Here is a 17,680-nt window from a genome sequence, read left to right as displayed (position 1 = left end):
CGGGCGGGAGATCACAGCCTTCTCCCCGACACACTGACGGGCGGGAGATCACAGCCTTCTTCTCCCCGACACACTGACGGGCGGGAGATCACAGCCTTCTTCTCCCCGACGCACTGACGGTCTGGAGATCACAGCCGCCTTCTCCCCGACACACTGACGGTCTGGAGATCACAGCCTTCTCCCCGACACACTGACGGTCTGGAGATCACAGCCTTCTCCCCGACACACTGACGGTCTGGAGATCACAGCCTTCTCCCCGACACACTGACGGTCTGGAGATCACAGCCTTCTCCCCGACACACTGACGGGCGGGAGATCACAGCCTTCTCCCCGACACACTGACGGGCGGGAGATCACAGCCTTCTCCCCGACACACTGACGGGCGGGAGATCACAGCCTTCTCCCCGACACACTGACGGGCGGGAGATCACAGCCTTCTCCCCGACACACTGACGGGCGGGAGATCACAGCCGCCTTCTTCTCCCGACACACTGACGGGCGGGAGATCACAGCCGCCTTCTCCCCGACACACTGACGGTCTGGAGATCACAGCCGCCTTCTCCCGACACACTGACGGTCTGGAGATCACAGCCGCCTTCTCCCCGACACACTGACGGGCGGGAGATCACAGCCTTCTCCCCGACACACTGACGGGCGGGAGATCACAGCCTTCTCCCCGACACACTGACGGGCGGGAGATCACAGCCGCCTTCTACCTGATGCCCTGCGTGGATCGGCCGCCCTGTTAACTGATTGTTAATGTTGGTACTTTGCCCACTCGGGTGCTGCATGGTGAGGGGGCGTCACGGTGCTAGGCAGCGGGAACTGTTCTCACTCGAGCAGTGCTCTCGGGATCGAGCTCGGGCTTGCCCAGTCCCAGGTGAGTGGGCTCTGACATGTGTAACTCTTCCCTTTGGGGGGTGGAGGCTTTATAAGCTGCCACCAGAGGCAGCTGGGACTCATTGTAAGGGTCGCTTGTTGTGCGGGACAGGTTCTCCCACAGCACCCTGTAAATAATAGTTTAATGTGCATTTCAACACAGAAGGGCTGTGCCGGAACCCTGACTGAATGTGTATCTGAGGTCAGGGAGAGGTGGGGACCACCACCCCAGCTCAATGAATATGGGGGTGGGAGGGGGCCTGGCAACCCTGTACCCTGAGTGTTTGATTTCAGTCAGAAAATGTAATTCCCTCCCATTAATCTTGAGCTGATTCAGTCCTCTGGTGTGATGAACCAAGTTCCCAGTCTCCTCCTGAGACTCGACAGTAAGTGTGATTGGGATATTCAACCTGTGAGGGCATCACCAAGCTTGGTCCTGACGTCCACGTGGTGGTGTCCGCCCCCCCGCCCCTCCCTGTCTCCGCCGCCCGCCCCTCCCTGTCTCCGCCGCCCGCCCCTCCCTGTCTCCGCCGCCCGCCCCTCCCTGTCTCCGCCGCCCGCCCCTCCCTGTCTCCGCCGCCCGCCCCTCCCTGTCTCCGCCGCCCGCCCCTCCCTGTCTCCGCCGCCCGCCCCTCCCTGTCTCCGCCGCCCGCCCCTCCCTGTCTCCGCCGCCCGCCCCTCCCTGTCTCCGCCGCCCGCCCCTCCCTGTCTCCGCCGCCCGCCCCTCCCTGTCTCCGCCGCCCGCCCCTCCCTGTCTCCGCCGCCCGCCCCTCCCTGTCTCCGCCGCCCGCCCCTCCCTGTCTCCGCCGCCCGCCCCTCCCTGTCTCCGCCGCCCGCCCCTCCCTGTCTCCGCCGCCCGCCCCTCCCTGTCTCCGCCGCCCGCCCCTCCCTGTCTCCGCCCCTCCCTGTCTCCGCCCCTCCCCACCCCTCCCTCCCCACCGCTACTCCCTCCCCCGGCTCTGCTGACCCAGCAATGTTATGGCCAATTGCTGCGCCAGTTTGGGTCAGACCTGGACCTTGGTCTGTAACTCAACACCACACTGGGTGGTGGATTTTCCTGCTTAGCCATTGGGGGATGGGGAATGGGGGAATGGGGGGATGGGGAATGGGGGGATGGGAGGGGGAGGGGTTGTTATGCTCTATCCCCCTGCAGGACCAGTCTGCTGCTGTGATCTGTGATCGGTGTTTTTACAGAGTAACAGGCTGTGTCCTGAGAGCTACTGGACACAAGTGAGCTGACAGGGCAATGGATTCGTACAAAGAGTCTCAATAAAATGCTTCAAATGTCTTTTGCTCCCTGTACTGTTCACAAACAGGTGGGTCTCTGAGTCGGTGGGGGTGGGATTTCCTGATCCTGTCGGTGGGGGTGGGATTTCCCGATCCGGTCGGTGGGGGTGGGATTTCCCGATCCGGTCGGTGGGGGTGGGATTTCCCGATCCGGTCGGTGTGGGTGGGATTTCCCGATCCGGTCGGTGGGGGTGGGATTTCCCGATCCGGTCGGTGTGGGTGGGATTTCCCGATCCGGTCGGTGGGGGTGGGATTTCCCGATCCGGTCGGTGGGGGTGGGATTTCCCGATCCGGTCGGTGGGGGTGGGATTTCCCGATCCGGTCGGTGTGGGTGGGATTTCCCGATCCGGTCGGTGGGGGTGGGATTTCCCGATCCGGTCGGTGGGGGTGGGATTTCCCGATCCGGTCGGTGGGGGTGGGATTTCCCCCGGCGGAATTGGACTGGGGTCTGTGCTGCCGATTAATCACTGGTCTGTCCGGTGTGATGGGGGGGGTACTGGGCGGCTTTTCCCTCCGACGCTCCATCGATTTGAGTCCCATGGGTCCACGTTGTCTTTTTATTGGAAGTGTTGTATCAAAAAGCTGGGAGCAGTTAGACACGTTGACCATAGACAATCCCAGCGCTCCACTCCAGCCTATCACAAAGGAGGAACAGAATGATGGAATGCAATTTGACCAAACATGGAATCATAGAAAGGTTACAGCACGGAAGGAGGCCATTCGGCCCATCAAGTCCGTGCCGGCTCTATGCAAGAGCAATCCAGCTAGTCCCACTCCCCGCCCTATCCCCGTAGCCCTGCAAATTTTTTCCCTTCAAGTACTTATCCAGTTCCCTTTTGAAGGCCATGATTGAATCTGCCTCCACCACCCCCTCAGGCAGTGCATTCCAGATCCTAACCACTCACTGTGTAAAAAAAAGTTTTCCTCATGTCACCTTTGGTTCTTTTGCCAATTACTTTAAATCTATGTCCTCTGGTTCTTGACCCTTCTGCCAATGGGAGCAGTTTCTCTCTATCTACTCTGTCTAGACCCTTCATGATTTTGAACACTTCTATCAAATCTCCTCGTAACCGTCTCTGTTCCAAGGAGAACAACCCCACCTTCTCCAGTCTATCCACGTAACTAAAGTCCCTCATCCCTGGAATCATTCTAGTAAATCTCTTCTGCACCTTCTCTAAGGCCTTCACATCTTTTCTAAAGTGCGGTGCCCAGAACTGGATACAATACTTCAGTTGTGGCCGAACCAGTGTTTTATAAAGGTTCATCATGACTTCCATACTTTTGTACTCTATGCCTCTATTTATAAAGCCCAGGATCCCGTATGCTTTTTTAACTGCTTTCTCAACCTGCCCTGCCACCTTCAACAATTTGTGCACATGTACCCCCAGATCTCTCTGCTCCTGCACCCCTTTTAGAATTGTGCCCTCTAGTTTATATTGCCTTTCCTCGTTCTTCCTACCAAAATGTATCACTTCACATTTTTCTGTGTTAAATTTTATCAGCCATGTGTCCGCCCATTCCACCAGCCTGTCTATATCCTCTTGAAGTCTATCACTATCCTCCTCACTGTTCACTACCCTTCCAAGTTTTGTGTCATCTGCAAATTTGGAAATTGTGCCCTGTACACCCAAGTCCAAGTCATTAATATATATCAAGAAAAGCAGTGGTCCCAGCACTGACCCCTGGGGAACACCACTGTACACCTCCCTCCAGTTTGAAAAAGCAACCATTCACCACTACTCTCTGTTTCTTGTCCTTTAGCCAATTGTGTGTCCATGCTGCTACTGACGCCTTTATTCCATGGGCTGCAATCTTGATGATAGCCTATCATGTGGCACTTTATCAAACGCCTTTTGAAAGTCCATATACACCCCATCAACCGCATTGCCCTCATCGACCCTCTCTGTTACCTCCTCAAAAAATTATTTCTAAAAATAAAAATGGAAAATGCTGAAAATACTCAGGTCAGTCAACATCTGCGGAGAGAGAAAGAGTTAACGGTTCAGGTCAGATTTGCTGCAATCTCAGTATTTTGCTTTTATTTTACTGATTTCTAAACAGCTGCAACCCTGTGTAATTAAATGGGATTTGTTTCATTCCATCACTGTAAGCCAGTGGCTCTGAGAACAGCTGGAAAGAACTTTACAAACGTTTCCCCTTTTTCTATCGCCAGAGGGATAGAACATAAATGCCAGGAAGTGATAATGAGCTTATACAAAGTTCTCCACCTAGAGAGTATAATTCTGATCTCTGCACTGGGAGCATGCTGGCTTTGGGAAGGGTTCAGAACAGGCAACTAAATAACTAGTGAGGATTAAACACCTGAGCTGTGAGGAGAAGCTGTTGAGCTGGGAATGTTTACACTGGGGAAAAGGCAGCCCAGGAGACCTCACTGGATGGGATCTCTTATTTACATTTGAATGAATCAATACCATTAGCTTCCACCGTATCGTAGGGAATATGTTCCATAGTTTGACCACTTGCTTACTGAAAATTTCCGCAGATCAGTTCTTGCTGCGCTTCCTCTAGTGTAGTCCAGTCAAATTGCTGCCATTGTCCCTTTTAAGCAGCAGATTCCGATCCTGCTTCTTGAACTTGTAGTTAAGGGTAATTGTGGATGATTGGATCGACATCGTGGCCTTGACTGGTGATGACACCTTCCCCCTTAATGAAGCCTCCCTGCACGGCTATATCTTCCGCCACTTGCCCCGCCCAGATCACCAAATCACACCTTGGTCTGTCCCCCTACTCCTCTGGCACCTTCTCTGCCTTTGAGCATCTCACCTTGTTCCACCCCTCTCACCTCGCCTTTAAAATCCTCGTTCTCTACCGCCCTCCCAAGCACCACACCACGTTTCCCCCCGAGATATCTTCACTGCTTTCCTCCCTCAGCCTCTGCACCGAGCGACTTCTCATCCTCGGTGATTTCAATCTCCATCACAACTCATCATGCTCCCTCTCCTCTGAGTTCACTGCCCTCCTATCCTCCCTTAATCTCTCCCTCCATATAAACTCCCCTACCCATATTCACAGCCACCCCATAGACCTTGCCATCTCACGTGGCCTCTACTCCCATCGTCTCAATCACAGATCAGGCCATCTCTGATCACTTCCTTGTATCCCTCTCCACCCATATCCTCCTTCCCCCTCCCAATCCCACTTCCTTCTGTGTCCAACCCTGGAAAAAACTCTCCCCAAAGTCACTTACAACGACACTTTCAAATTCCTAACTGTCTAGCCTTTGGCCCTCCATTCACCACGACATTTCTGCAGCTATCAGTCTGCTCAATCACATTCTCACCTCCACCTTTGATGCCCTTGTCCCCATTACTCTCATTGATACTGGTCATTTCCCCCTGGTATGGCTCTCATCTCCACTCCCTTAAGTCCAAGGGATGCAGACTTGAACATTTATTGCGGACAACTGGTTTAGCCATTCATCGCCAGATCTGGCCGGACCACATAAAGCACTATCGGGTCCTGCTCTCCTCAGCTCGCCTGGTCCAATCGTAAACAGAAACAGTTGCAATGGCTTCCCGCACCGTTACCTCTGGAGTCCCCCAAGGATCTATCCTTGGCCCCCCCTCCTATGTCTCATCTACATGCTGCCCCTCAGCGACATCATCCAAAAATATGTTAGATTCCACATGTACGCTGACGACACCCACCTCTACCTCACAATCACCGCCACGGTCTCTCATTTGTCACACTGCTTGTCCGACTGGATGAGTGAAAATTTTCTCCAACTAAATATTGGGACGACCGAAGCCATTATCTGCTGCAAACTCCGTTCCCTCGTCACTGACTCCATCCCGCTCCCTGGCCACTGTCTGAGGCTGATCCAGACCGTTCGTAACCTTGGCGTCCTATTTGACCCTGAGATGAGCTTCTGACCACATATCCGCTCCATCACCAAGACCACCTACTTCCACCTCCATAACATTGCCCGTCTCCGCCCCTGCCTCAGCTCATCTACTGCTGAAACCCTCATCCATGCCTTTGTTACCTCTAGACTCGACTGTTCCAATACACTCCTGGCCGGCCTCCCATCATTCCACCCTCTATACACTTGAGCTCATCCAAAACTCTGCTGCCCGTATCCTAACTCCCACCAAGTCCCGTTCACCCATCACCCCTACATTAGCTCCCAGCCCGGCAACGCCTCTATTTTAAAACTCACCCTGGCTTTCAAATCACTCCATGGCTTCGCCCCTCCCTATCTCAGTAACCTCCTCCAGCCCTACAACCCTCAGATCTCTGCGCTCCTCCAATTCTTGCTTCTTGTGCATCCCCCGGCCTTCAGCTGCCTAGGCCCTAAGCTCTGGAATTCCCTCCCTATAACTCTCCACCTCTCTCTCTCCACCTCTCTCTCCTCCTTTAAAAGGCTCCTTAAAACCTATGTCTGACTGAGCTTTTGATTACCTGTCCTGATATCTCATGTGGCTCAGTGTCAGATTTTGTTTGCTAACCTCCCATTAAAGGTTCCATATAAATGCAAGTTGTTGTTGCTTCTGCACCAACTTCTCTCTGAGTCCGACTGTTGCTATTATTTCTCTCCCCGTTGATCTGACCTCTGCTAACTACTGCCGTTAGCCTAGCTCAATAAATGCAGCAGACTAGAGCAGTTTTACACTTTTATTTTGATCTTTAATTTCTACAGACTTTTTAAAAAAAATCTCATTTTACAGATGTAATCACAACATATAAATAAACCAAACAGAAAACAAAACAAAGACTGGAGGGGTGTGAGCTGGGTATCTACCTGGGGAGAAGTGCGTGTGTTTATATTAATCTAGATCATGGTCGTATATGGGGAGTGCACACTTTGTTGCTCCTGGAGTTTGCACAGGGAGTGGGTCATTGCAGGAACGATGGGATAGAGACTTTCTGTTTATCACTTTGGGACAGTCAACAGTAGGGGAGAAAACCAAGTACCCTTTAACAGGGAGAGCTCGTCACTCCCTTCTTATTCAATAGGTAATTGCACTCCCAGCTATAAAGTGTCATTACTTGGTGGATAGGTCCCATCCTGCAGAGTGAAGGGTCAACGCCTCTGATGATCAGTGTGCTCAGAGTCAGAGCATGCAAGTTGGAGACCGAGGGGCATTGATCGCACTCCTCTTCCCCATACCACTGTACAAAAGAGACAGAGAAAGTGCAGTAAACTACACAGTGGGGGCAGGCTCGTAGTGGAAAGATCAAATCACAAACATCTTGTAGTGATTAAATGAACTTGTTAAATACTGGACAAGTTCTGTACAAATATATAAATACTTATTGCAGTTAAACCCACACAGACCCTGGTAACAACCCAGTTAAGAGGTGTAGCCAAAAATAAAAGTCAGGCTATATAAACCAACTCCATTTACAAAATCACAATCTCTGGCTTTATAGCATTTCTTTTGATTATTTATATTCTAATTGTTAAATTAAGGCACAATTCTCATTTGAGTATCAAACAGTAATATTTTTAAATCTACCCTGTAGACGGTATTTATAAACTAACAGAATGTAACGTTGGCCACACAACCGTAAACATTCCAAGCATTTGTTGATTTTTTAAAAAATATAATGAATCAATTTGCTGTTCATTCCTCAATGGCTAGAGAGCGCTGGAGGGGATGTCAATTCACCTTAGGCCTTTGACCCTGTTACTGGGGTGTGTACCAATCAGGATCATAATTAAAATCACACAGCGACCAGTAATTCTTTACTGTTTTATATCAGGTCACAGTCTGTGGAGAGTTCCAGTCGGTCAGGTTTGGCTGCTGCACTGAACCATTTCAGACATGTGACGGTCAGGAAGAATAAAATGGGGCCATCTCCTGTATAAAAATGTGCAGTTTTCACCGGAGAGGGGTTCACATTCAGCATGAAGTGGCCCAATCCCCTCCCTGTATGTGCAAAGTGCAGCTCTATACTTGTCGAGTAAGCTTAAACGAAACAGTGTGTACTGTGGGCAGCAGGCTGTTTGAGAGGGTGAGAGACACACTGCATGAGGTGGGGGTGGGAGGGAGTGGAGGCCCTGAAGTCCCAACCATTTGTTGGAGATCAGATGTGTCCAAGTTCTGGGGGGAAAATGAGCAGCTCATTCTGCTGATAAAAATACTTCGGCTGCCCTCGCACAGTCTGAATTTATACATGTTCAGACATACATTCAAATCCAGTGAGCTGCTCAACATGAAACGAGATCAAGGAAACAGTTCTTCCATCAGAAGAGATATCAGTAATTATCTGCATGGAGGACAGTCTGTATGTGATAAGCAGATACTGGATAGCTGGACCAATCGAAGTTACAATTCAGGAAATCTCCGTTTAATTATGGCTTACGGTCCAAGTCAGAGCAGAGACGGGGTTGGATTGTCTACATAGAATCAGGAGCCAGTGTAAAGAACATCCAGTGAAAGAGCCCCTCAGTACAAAGAACTCCCATCGGACGGATCTCTGAAGGGTGCGGAGCTGTCGGAGCCTCTCTGGGGGTTACTGTCCACAGCGGAGGGGAGGCTGACTGTACTCGCTGTCTTCTTGGTGTTCTTGCTCCCCCAGCTCAGGAACGAGAGTTTCTTTGTCACTTTCTTGCCCTTCCTGCTCTTCCCATCGTCCAGAGTCAGGCAGGTCAGTGAGTAGGTCTTGGGTAATCCACCACTGTATGTCGCACACTTGGGCTGAGATCAGAAATAAACAAAATATCAGAGCAACAAACCTGCTAAATCTGTCAATGAACCATTTGATAAATTGCAAACTATTCTTTGGGATCTGAATGGTATTAATTATTTGCTAAAACTCAAAAAGGCTCAAAATTCCTCAATGACAAATCTGTTTTCCCTCCATAATTAGCAACTTGCTGAAACCGTGGGAACCCACAGCTTGGAAAGATGCAATATTACAGACTACAAATTCATCAATAGGTTGCTAGAGAAAACTAGGAATTGTGCTTTTCATTAAAGAGGAATCTTCCCCACTCCCCTCCCATTTATTGCCACTGCAATTCCTACAGATAAATACTTGGATTGACCTTTGGCCAGCTACAGGGAGAACGCTGCGCACACGTTTAATGACCTAAACATGTCTACAATAGAGGCTTCCCTAAAGCACCACTCACACCTGCAGTGAACAAGAGATTATTATTCCACAGGGTGACGTTTACTCAAAAGAAAAATAGATTAGAGGAGAGGAGAAGAGAAGGAGACCAGGAACTAGCAACAGATCCTGAAAAAGAACTCATGATAGGTCACCAAAGTTGCTCAGTTTATTCCCACAGGCTACTCACCATTAGTATCAGATTCAATTTCAGCCACCATTAGACAGTGGACTGAAGAAAACTGCAAGTGAAACAGGAGGAGATTGAACGCTGTAGTATATATAAAAAAATGGGTAATTGGGAGCGAGTTACAAGCTGGGATAAATATTAATAGGACTGAAACCGGAGTCATTTATAAACACCTGAACCTCAAAATGGGAATACAATTTAAGAAATAATTCTCCCTGCTTGGGCCAATATTTATTAAAGTTTCATTAGAGAGTGGGGTTTGTTGGGGTTTTAGGGAGGAGAGGGAGGGATGTAACAAGACACTATCACACCAGCAGGGTCACAGAGGAATAATCAACCCTTTCCCAATCTACTCAATTAAACAGGTACAGTCATGGTGCAAAAACATACCCTGCTTTTAATAGGATTCCTCACTCCCAGTGAAGTGTTCATCCACATGAGGGGCTAATCAGGACAGCTGAGACAATGCTCACCTGATCCTTGTGTACAGTAACCACGTCTCAAAGAACTCGTTTGCATTACAGTTGGGAGAAAACCGTGGCACAGAACCAAAATAAAAATAAAAAAGGAGCAGGTGTGGAGCCAGAGCACAACAAGAAAGAGCCGGCTGGGCTGGGCTGGGAACTCAGAGTAAGACGCCATTATGTGAGGTTCAGATCGGCCCCATTCCAACTCACCTGGTGGTCCAGGGTTAAAACAGCCGAGCCTGTGGCAGGTCACCCGCTCTGTGCTGGGCAGCCTTATGGCGAGCTACAGTTGGCCTCCGCACCCTGGACGGGTGGATGTTGGGGGAAGAGGAACCAGGCGTTCCACTCCCAGTTGCTACCCAGTGACTCCGGCCCGAAAATGCACATGGACATTGGGACAGAATCGGGCTGAGCTGCGGTGATCCCTATGGTCCAATGACTTGTTGATACTCTCCGACTAGGGACAGCAGCGGACCTGGTCTGCTTGACAAAAGGCGCTCGCTGGGGTATTGACCTGAGCAATTGGTGGCGCCAATAATGTGCATCAACTCCATTCCATTGAGGGTAATAATCTCAGTCCCATGCACCGTCCCGAGGGATCCTGACAATGCCCCTCATTCACTCACCAGCTGCACAATCTCCAGGCCTTGAGGGCTGATGACATGGATGTCCAGCCCATCTTCTGGCATCTCCTTCATCATCTCCATCACCTCACTCACCGAGCTCCATTTACAGTCTTTTCCTGCGATTGACACAAGGATATCTCCATCTCTCAGTCCCAACCTCTGAATAGGGAGAGAGCACAGAGAGGGTCAAGATCCCTAAACACACGACACACACCAGGATTATCTTAGGGATTGGAGGGGAGGAAGGAAGAGAGAGAAGGGGTTGAAAAGTCAGTACTTGTGGCATAAAATTTTTAGTAATAAAGTTAAGAGAGACTGCAGACAGAGGTATCACTCTGCTCACCCAGACTCACTGGAACCTTGGCACCAGTCATGCTCTGAACCTTCTCCACGTGGCTATTCTTCGAGTCTAGACTGACCGCTGGTGGGCATTTCAGTCACGGGACAGGGGGAGAAGAGGGGCGAGTATCACAACCAAGTCACACTCTGCCCTCCTGCAACATTCACCGGCAGGCTGGAGGTCACTGGACCGGGATCAGAGCACCAACTCTGGCAGAATGACTCCCCCCCCCACCCCCCGGTCCAGAGGCCGATTCCAGCAGCCTGGCCAAGAACTACCAGCTCAGCACAGACCAGGCATTGAAACCGTTAACTGGCCGGTCTTGAAAGATTCAATCCAACAGACCAGGAGGTTTCATGGTACAAATACTCTGGTGAAGTTACATGGAGCCAGAGAGAACCGTGGGTTCCAGCTGAAGTGGCACGGCTTGTTTGCTCCCAAGGGTTGAAGGAAACAAAGTTCAGAGGATTTAAACTATTTACTTACAGCAGCTTCACTGGTCGGATCCAAGCTAGTGACCTGCACCGCACACTCCTCTCGGAGAGTGAAACCACAAACCCAATCCCCAGGCATCAGGTGAATTTTACGAGGCGCTGTCCATTTCTGTTTGGCCGAGAACACACCGAGGGGGCCCTGAAAGAAAGAATTCCAGCCATTGGTCAGAGGGCCCTGGGGTTTAAGGATGGGCATCGATCATGCCTGAGAAACTGATACAATAAACTATTTAAAATGTGCAGTAAGTGATGGCAAAGCAATATCCCACAAACGGCAATGAGATCAGTGACCAGTTAATATGTTGGTTGAGGGAGGAATGTTGGGCCCAGGACACCGGGGGCATCTCGAGACCCAGTGGCCAACCGAATGAGCAAATCAGGCAGCTGGGGCCTCGTTTGCCAGCCCTCTCATCTCAGAGTCAGAAGGTCGTGGGTTCAAGTCCCACTCCAGAGACTCGAGCAAAGTCTAGGCTGACGTCTCAGTACCGAGGAATCAGCGTCTTGGAACAGAGGAGAAAGTTCACAGAAAAGGGGGAGGTGGAATGCTGGATATTCCTGATGTCAAACCGAAAGTTATAAACTTTACAAACAGTTGGCAGTAAGTGTGGGAGAGCCCTCAGCTCCCTGCCCTATAATACGCACCAACTTGTGGAACAAATCCACCACTTTCACCTTGGAGAACTGTGGCTGCACGATTTCAATCTTCTGATCACTTTTAGCTGCGAAAAAAAAAGCACAAAAGAATAATCAGTAACCAGACATGAATAGAGTGTTGGTTACTGAGCAATGCACCAGGGCTAGAGAGAGAGAGAGAGAGAGAGAGAGCGCGAGCGCAATGCACCAGGGCTAGAGCGAGAGCGAGAGCGAGAGAGAGAGAGAGAGAGAATGCACCAGGGCTAGAGAGAGAGAGAGAGAGAGAGAGAGTGCGAGCGCAATGCACCAGGGCTAGAGCTAGAGAGAGAGAGAGAGAGAGCAATGCACCAGGGCTAGAGAGAGAGAGAGTGCGAGCGCAATGCACCAGGGCTAGAGCTAGAGAGAGAGAGAAAAAGAGAGCAATGCACCAGGGCTAGAGCTAGAGAGAGAGAGAAAAAGAGAGCAATGCACCAGGGCTAGAGCTAGAGAGAGAGAGAAAAAGAGAGCAATGCACCAGGGCTAGAGCTAGAGAGAGAGAGAAAAAGAGAGCAATGCACCAGGGCTAGAGCGAGAGCGAGAGCGAGAGAGAGAGAGAGAGAGAATGCACCAGGGCTAGAGAGAGAGAGAGAGAGAGAGAGAGAGTGCGAGCGCAATGCACCAGGGCTAGAGCTAGAGAGAGAGAGAGAGAGAGCAATGCACCAGGGCTAGAGAGAGAGAGAGTGCGAGCGCAATGCACCAGGGCTAGAGCTAGAGAGAGAGAGAAAAAGAGAGCAATGCACCAGGGCTAGAGCTAGAGAGAGAGAGAAAAAGAGAGCAATGCACCAGGGCTAGAGCTAGAGAGAGAGAGAAAAAGAGAGCAATGCACCAGGGCTAGAGCTAGAGAGAGAGAGAAAAAGAGAGCAATGCACCAGGGCTAGAGCTAGAGAGAGAGAGAAAAAGAGAGCAATGCACCAGGGCTAGAGCTAGAGAGAGAGAGAGAAAGAGAGCAATGCACCAGGGCTAGAGCTAGAGAGAGAGAGAAAGAGAGCAATGCACCAGGGCTAGAGCTAGAGAGAGAAAAAGAGAGCAATGCACCAGGGCTAGAGCTAGAGAGAGAAAAAGAGAGCAATGCACCAGGGCTAAAGAGAGAGAGAGCAATGTACCAATTATATTGGGAGCCTTCAGCATGTCAAAATCATCCTCCTGTTCGTGCTCAGAATACTTGTTGAGTGAACGTTTGTGGGAGACTCTCAGAATCTCCTGAAGGATCTCAATCTTCCTTAGGGATTTGCAGAGACTCTGAACTCTCAAAGCCTCCTCGTGCCCCATTATGGCTTTCCTTAGATGCGCTTTTCCTGTAGACACAAGTCAGTGCATGAGAAAGAGTTCAGTGCAAATAACAGCCCGTCAGAGCTCAGACTGAAACACGCACCGAATACCAAGTGACCCATTCACAGCAGAATATTCAGGATTTTAAAACTTTTCCCAAGTTGGCATAGTTGATCAAATAATGCCAGAATCCCAATCTCATCATCCTGTTCTCACCCTTATCCCTCCTCTGATGGCTGACTCGGGTACAGCTGCACAGGCAGCCTCCACTATCCCACCCAAGTGAGCCTAGACAGTGTTAGCAGGAGAGCAGAGCCCAATCTTGCCCTGTCCTGGTATCCAACTCCCGCAGGAATTACTGCATCACAACCAGAAACCTTTTCCAACTCCACAGCCCGGGCTGCTTTCAGCCCCTCACATTAACTATTCAGCTTGGGTTGTCCTTCAGTTTAATGGTTCATTTGGTGGCAGCACTCGCGCCTCTGAGTGGGACTTGAACTACAACCTTCGCACTCAGACTTGAGCACAAAATCTGGGCTAACACTTTAGTGCAGTACTGAGGGAGTGCTGCACTGTCAGAGGTGCCGTCTTTCGGAGGAGACGTTAAACCGATGCCCCGTCTGCCTTCTCAGTTGGCCACTATTCGAAGAGCAGGGGGAGTTCTCCCCAGTGTCCTGGCCAATATTTATCCCTCAATCAACGTCACTAAACAGATTATCTGGTCATGTATCACATTGCTGTTTGTGGGATCTTGCTGTGCGCAAATTGGCTGCCACGTTTCCTACATTACAACAGTGACTACACTTCAAAAGTACTTCATTGGCTGCAAAGCACTTTGGTGGTGAAAGGTGCGATAGAAATGCAAGTTCATTCTTTTTACTCAGGACGACAGAATTCCTTGGGTAGCTAACCATCGCAGTGTTGTGAATGTGTGAAGATTTCTCCTGGTGGGGACAGGCAGTGAAGCAGTCACTCCATGGATCACATTTACAGGGTTGCACACAGCAACTCTTGTACCCAGACCCCGCTCACTTCGTACAAACTGCTCTCCGGATTGCGGGCAGCAGTTCCTTACCTAAACGCTTGCGTTCCTCTTTGCTTCTCAGGATGGAGAGTGGAGCGAGCCCATCAGGCATTGCATCGTAGAGCTGGGAGAGGAGCTTCTCCTGCTGGTCATCATCATCCTGGGGATTCACTGTAACACAGGGACCAGCGGACACGGTGAGAGAGAGAGAGAGAGAAAACAGACAGAGAACAGAGAGAACAGATAAAAGGAGAGAGAGACACACACAGACACAGAGAGAGCAAACATGCACAGACCTGGAGACACAGAGCAGACATTATTACTGGTACTCCATAGATTACAGACTGCCCACTCCACACACCTTCCTGACTAATTCACAGACTCCAGCACCTCCCCGAAGTATAACCTTAGACAGTGAGCATCAGAGGGCACACACATGTGGTAGCCCCTAGGCCCCTCTCCATCTGCCCCTTCCCCAGCTCCAACTCTCAGCCTGGTAGGTCCCAATACTCACACTGGTGATCAAGCATCGCTATCGACATGAAGTAATGCGCCAGTGCTCTGTAATGTTCCAACTTCACCTGCACCATGTAGGACCAGGCCGAGGGGGCATGTTCCTTGATGGGAGCCTGTGTGATGGACCGGTTAGTGAGGCTGTACAAGTCCGACACCTGCAGAACCAGAGGGGGAAACACAACCAGGTCACTCAACAACCAAATCTTCCCAAATAATACTCAAGTTTCAAAATCTAATGACGAGCTTCAGTCTCACAATTATAGAGAAGACAAACACTAACTGTGGGCTTTATATAAACTGTGGATCTCCTCGCCTCCCTCAGTCTTCCTATGCTCCTAAAATCTGCAGCTCAGTGGGTAGCACTCGCTCCTCGGTTCAAGCCCCATTCCAGAGATTTGAGTCCATAATCCAGGCTGACACTCCGCTGCAGTGCTGAGGGAGTGCTGCACTGTCAGCGGTGCCGTCCTTCAGATGAGATATTAAACCGAGGCCCTGTCTGCCCTCTGAGGTGGATGTAAAAGATCCCACAGCACTATTCAAAGAGCAGGGGAGTTATCCCCAGTGTCCTAAACCAACATCACTAAAAAAACAGATGATGATCTGGTCACTATCTCATTGCCGTCTGTGGGATCTTGCTGGGCGCAAATTGGCTGCTGCGTTATCTACAGCAGTGACTACACTTCAAAAGTACTTCATTGGCCGTGAAGTGCTTTGGGACGTCCTGTGGACGTGAAAGGTGCTATACAAATGCAAGTTCTTTCTCTTCTAAAATCCAAGCTGGGTATTAATCACTACTTAATTGACCTCGTCATCAGTTCGGGGTCCTGCAGAGTGACACAGCACAACAATGAGGCGCAGAGTTACCCAGAAACAGTCCCCAGCTCGAGGCATCACTAAGTCATGTAACGTACCTTGGCGGCCTCCTGCGCTACCCTCAGCAGGGAGATGTATTGGTTCTGGATCCCGGGCAGCACCATCTTCTCAAAGGCACACTCCTGGGCCTGGGCCAGCATCAGGCTGATCACCATGTTCTGCATGGACGGGCTCATATCGAAGCTCGGGATGTGTGTGAAGGTTTCTTTCAAGTGGCTCAGCACCCCTGAAAACACAAAGTCAGGTGAGGCATGAAGGAGGGAGAGAGCCTGGTGGGGTGGGGAGCTCGGACACATTGCCAGCAGAGGCCATTAACTCAAGGACGCTTTCCATTGCCTGCTGATTTAGCAGAAACCTCATCATTGCTGGTGTCCTTCCGGTCACTCTAATCCCCCGAAAGGCCCATAGAGGGGAAACGAACATTACCCAGGAAAAGGGTCACGAGTGGGTCAGATTTACAGCCCCACCTCCCGATTCAGCTCTCATTTACCACTGCAAGCAGTGGAGTTAGAGCACTCGGAGCAAACTCCTTCGCTGAGGGTTCCCTTTACTGCCGATTGTTCAGGGTCACTGCCCCCAAACAGGAAATGCAGTTCCTCACCACACCCACCACTATCCAGCCCATAAACCCCCTCCTCTCCCTGCCGCTGAATGTACTGGCACCTGCTGAGGAAGGGGTTCCACCAGTCCACTGCCCTCCAATAATCAATGACTGAGATGAAGGAATCGAGAGCCGTACAGTCAAGTTTACTGATGACACTAAGTTAGGAGGCACCGTAAACAGTGTAGATGGGAGCAGAAAGTTGGAAAGGGAAATTGAGAGATTAAGTGAGTGGGTAAAACTGTGGAAGATGGAGTTCAGCGTGGGAAAGTGTGAGGTCATCCACTTTGGACCTAAGAAAGACAGATCACAGTATTTTATAAATGGTGAGAAGCTCGGAACTGTGGAGGAGCAGAGAGATTTAGGGTCCAAGTACAGAAATCACAGCTAGTGGAAAGGTACAAAAAATAATTTAAAAGGCTAATGGAATGTTGGCCTTTAACTCAAGGGGGCTGAATGTTACAGTTTATATAAAGCCCTGGTCAGACCCCATCAGTGTTCAGTTCTGGGCACCTCCCCTCAGGAAGGATATATTGGCCTCAGAGGGGGTGCAGCACAGATTCACCAGAATAATACCGGGGCTAAAGGGTTAAATTATGGAGGACAGGTTGCACATTCTGGGCTTGAATTCCCTCGACTATGAAAGATTAAAGGGTGATCTAATTGAGGTGTTTAAGATGATTAAAGGATTTGATAGGGTAGATAGAGAGAAACTATTTCCTCTGGTGGAGAGTCCAGAATGAGGGGACATAACCTCAAAATTAGAGCTTGGCCGTTCAGGGGTGATGTCAGGAAGCACTTCCTCACACAAAGGGGAGTGGAAATCTGGAACTCTGGAACTCTCTCCTCCAGTTTGATCATTTTAAAACTGAGATGGATAGATTTTTGTTAAGGGTATTAGGAGCTATGGAACCAAGGCAGCAGATGGAGTTAAGATACAGATCAGCCATGATCTAATAGAATGGCTCGAGGGGCTGAATGGCCTCCTCCTGTTCTTATATTGCTAATACAGAATATCAGCAGACAATGGGAGAGATCACTGAGCCTGAACCATGGCTCCAGATATCGGGGCACACATTTTCCATCAGAGGTCACTGGATGAGCTGGAGCCCTGGCTGATTTCCCCCCCTCCTCTAACTCAGAGTCCTGGTTGTAGAGGGTGTACAGGTCGGTCTGTTTCTAGGCTACACTGAGCTGGCTCACAATCCTCACTCGTTACAAAGGCAAACATTCAGCCTGTCACCAAACAAACACAGGCCTGTAGCAAGATGGGACATCGCTCCTTTCTAGCAACAATCTGCATTCCAGGAGTGGTTTGTAGGTTAACCAGGGTCAGCGGGTTTCAATGACACATTTTACTCT

General features: G+C 50.2%; 1 protein-coding gene across 1 annotated transcript in view; it reads right to left on the bottom strand.

The window, feature by feature from the left end:
• Positions 1-6,788: 6,788 nt before the first annotated feature.
• Positions 6,789-17,680, bottom strand: part of rhpn2 (rhophilin, Rho GTPase binding protein 2) — a 45,421-nt gene continuing 34,529 nt past the window's right edge. Inside the window, exons 8-15 of the mRNA XM_067998209.1 lie at positions 15,756-15,943; positions 14,843-14,999; positions 14,380-14,499; positions 13,139-13,330; positions 12,006-12,082; positions 11,356-11,502; positions 10,530-10,688; positions 6,789-8,831 (exon numbers count right to left, since the gene is read on the bottom strand). Coding sequence (XP_067854310.1) covers positions 8,580-8,831; positions 10,530-10,688; positions 11,356-11,502; positions 12,006-12,082; positions 13,139-13,330; positions 14,380-14,499; positions 14,843-14,999; positions 15,756-15,943 — 1,292 coding nt within the window. The 3' untranslated portion in view covers positions 6,789-8,579. The remainder of the gene's footprint in view (positions 8,832-10,529; positions 10,689-11,355; positions 11,503-12,005; positions 12,083-13,138; positions 13,331-14,379; positions 14,500-14,842; positions 15,000-15,755; positions 15,944-17,680) is intronic.

This window comes from Heptranchias perlo, chromosome 16 (genome assembly GCF_035084215.1).
Source record: "Heptranchias perlo isolate sHepPer1 chromosome 16, sHepPer1.hap1, whole genome shotgun sequence".
In the NCBI taxonomy this organism is placed as follows: Eukaryota; Metazoa; Chordata; class Chondrichthyes; order Hexanchiformes; family Hexanchidae; genus Heptranchias; species Heptranchias perlo.
Note: the sequence above shows the minus strand (reverse complement) of the source record. Positions and strands in the feature narration are given on the sequence as shown.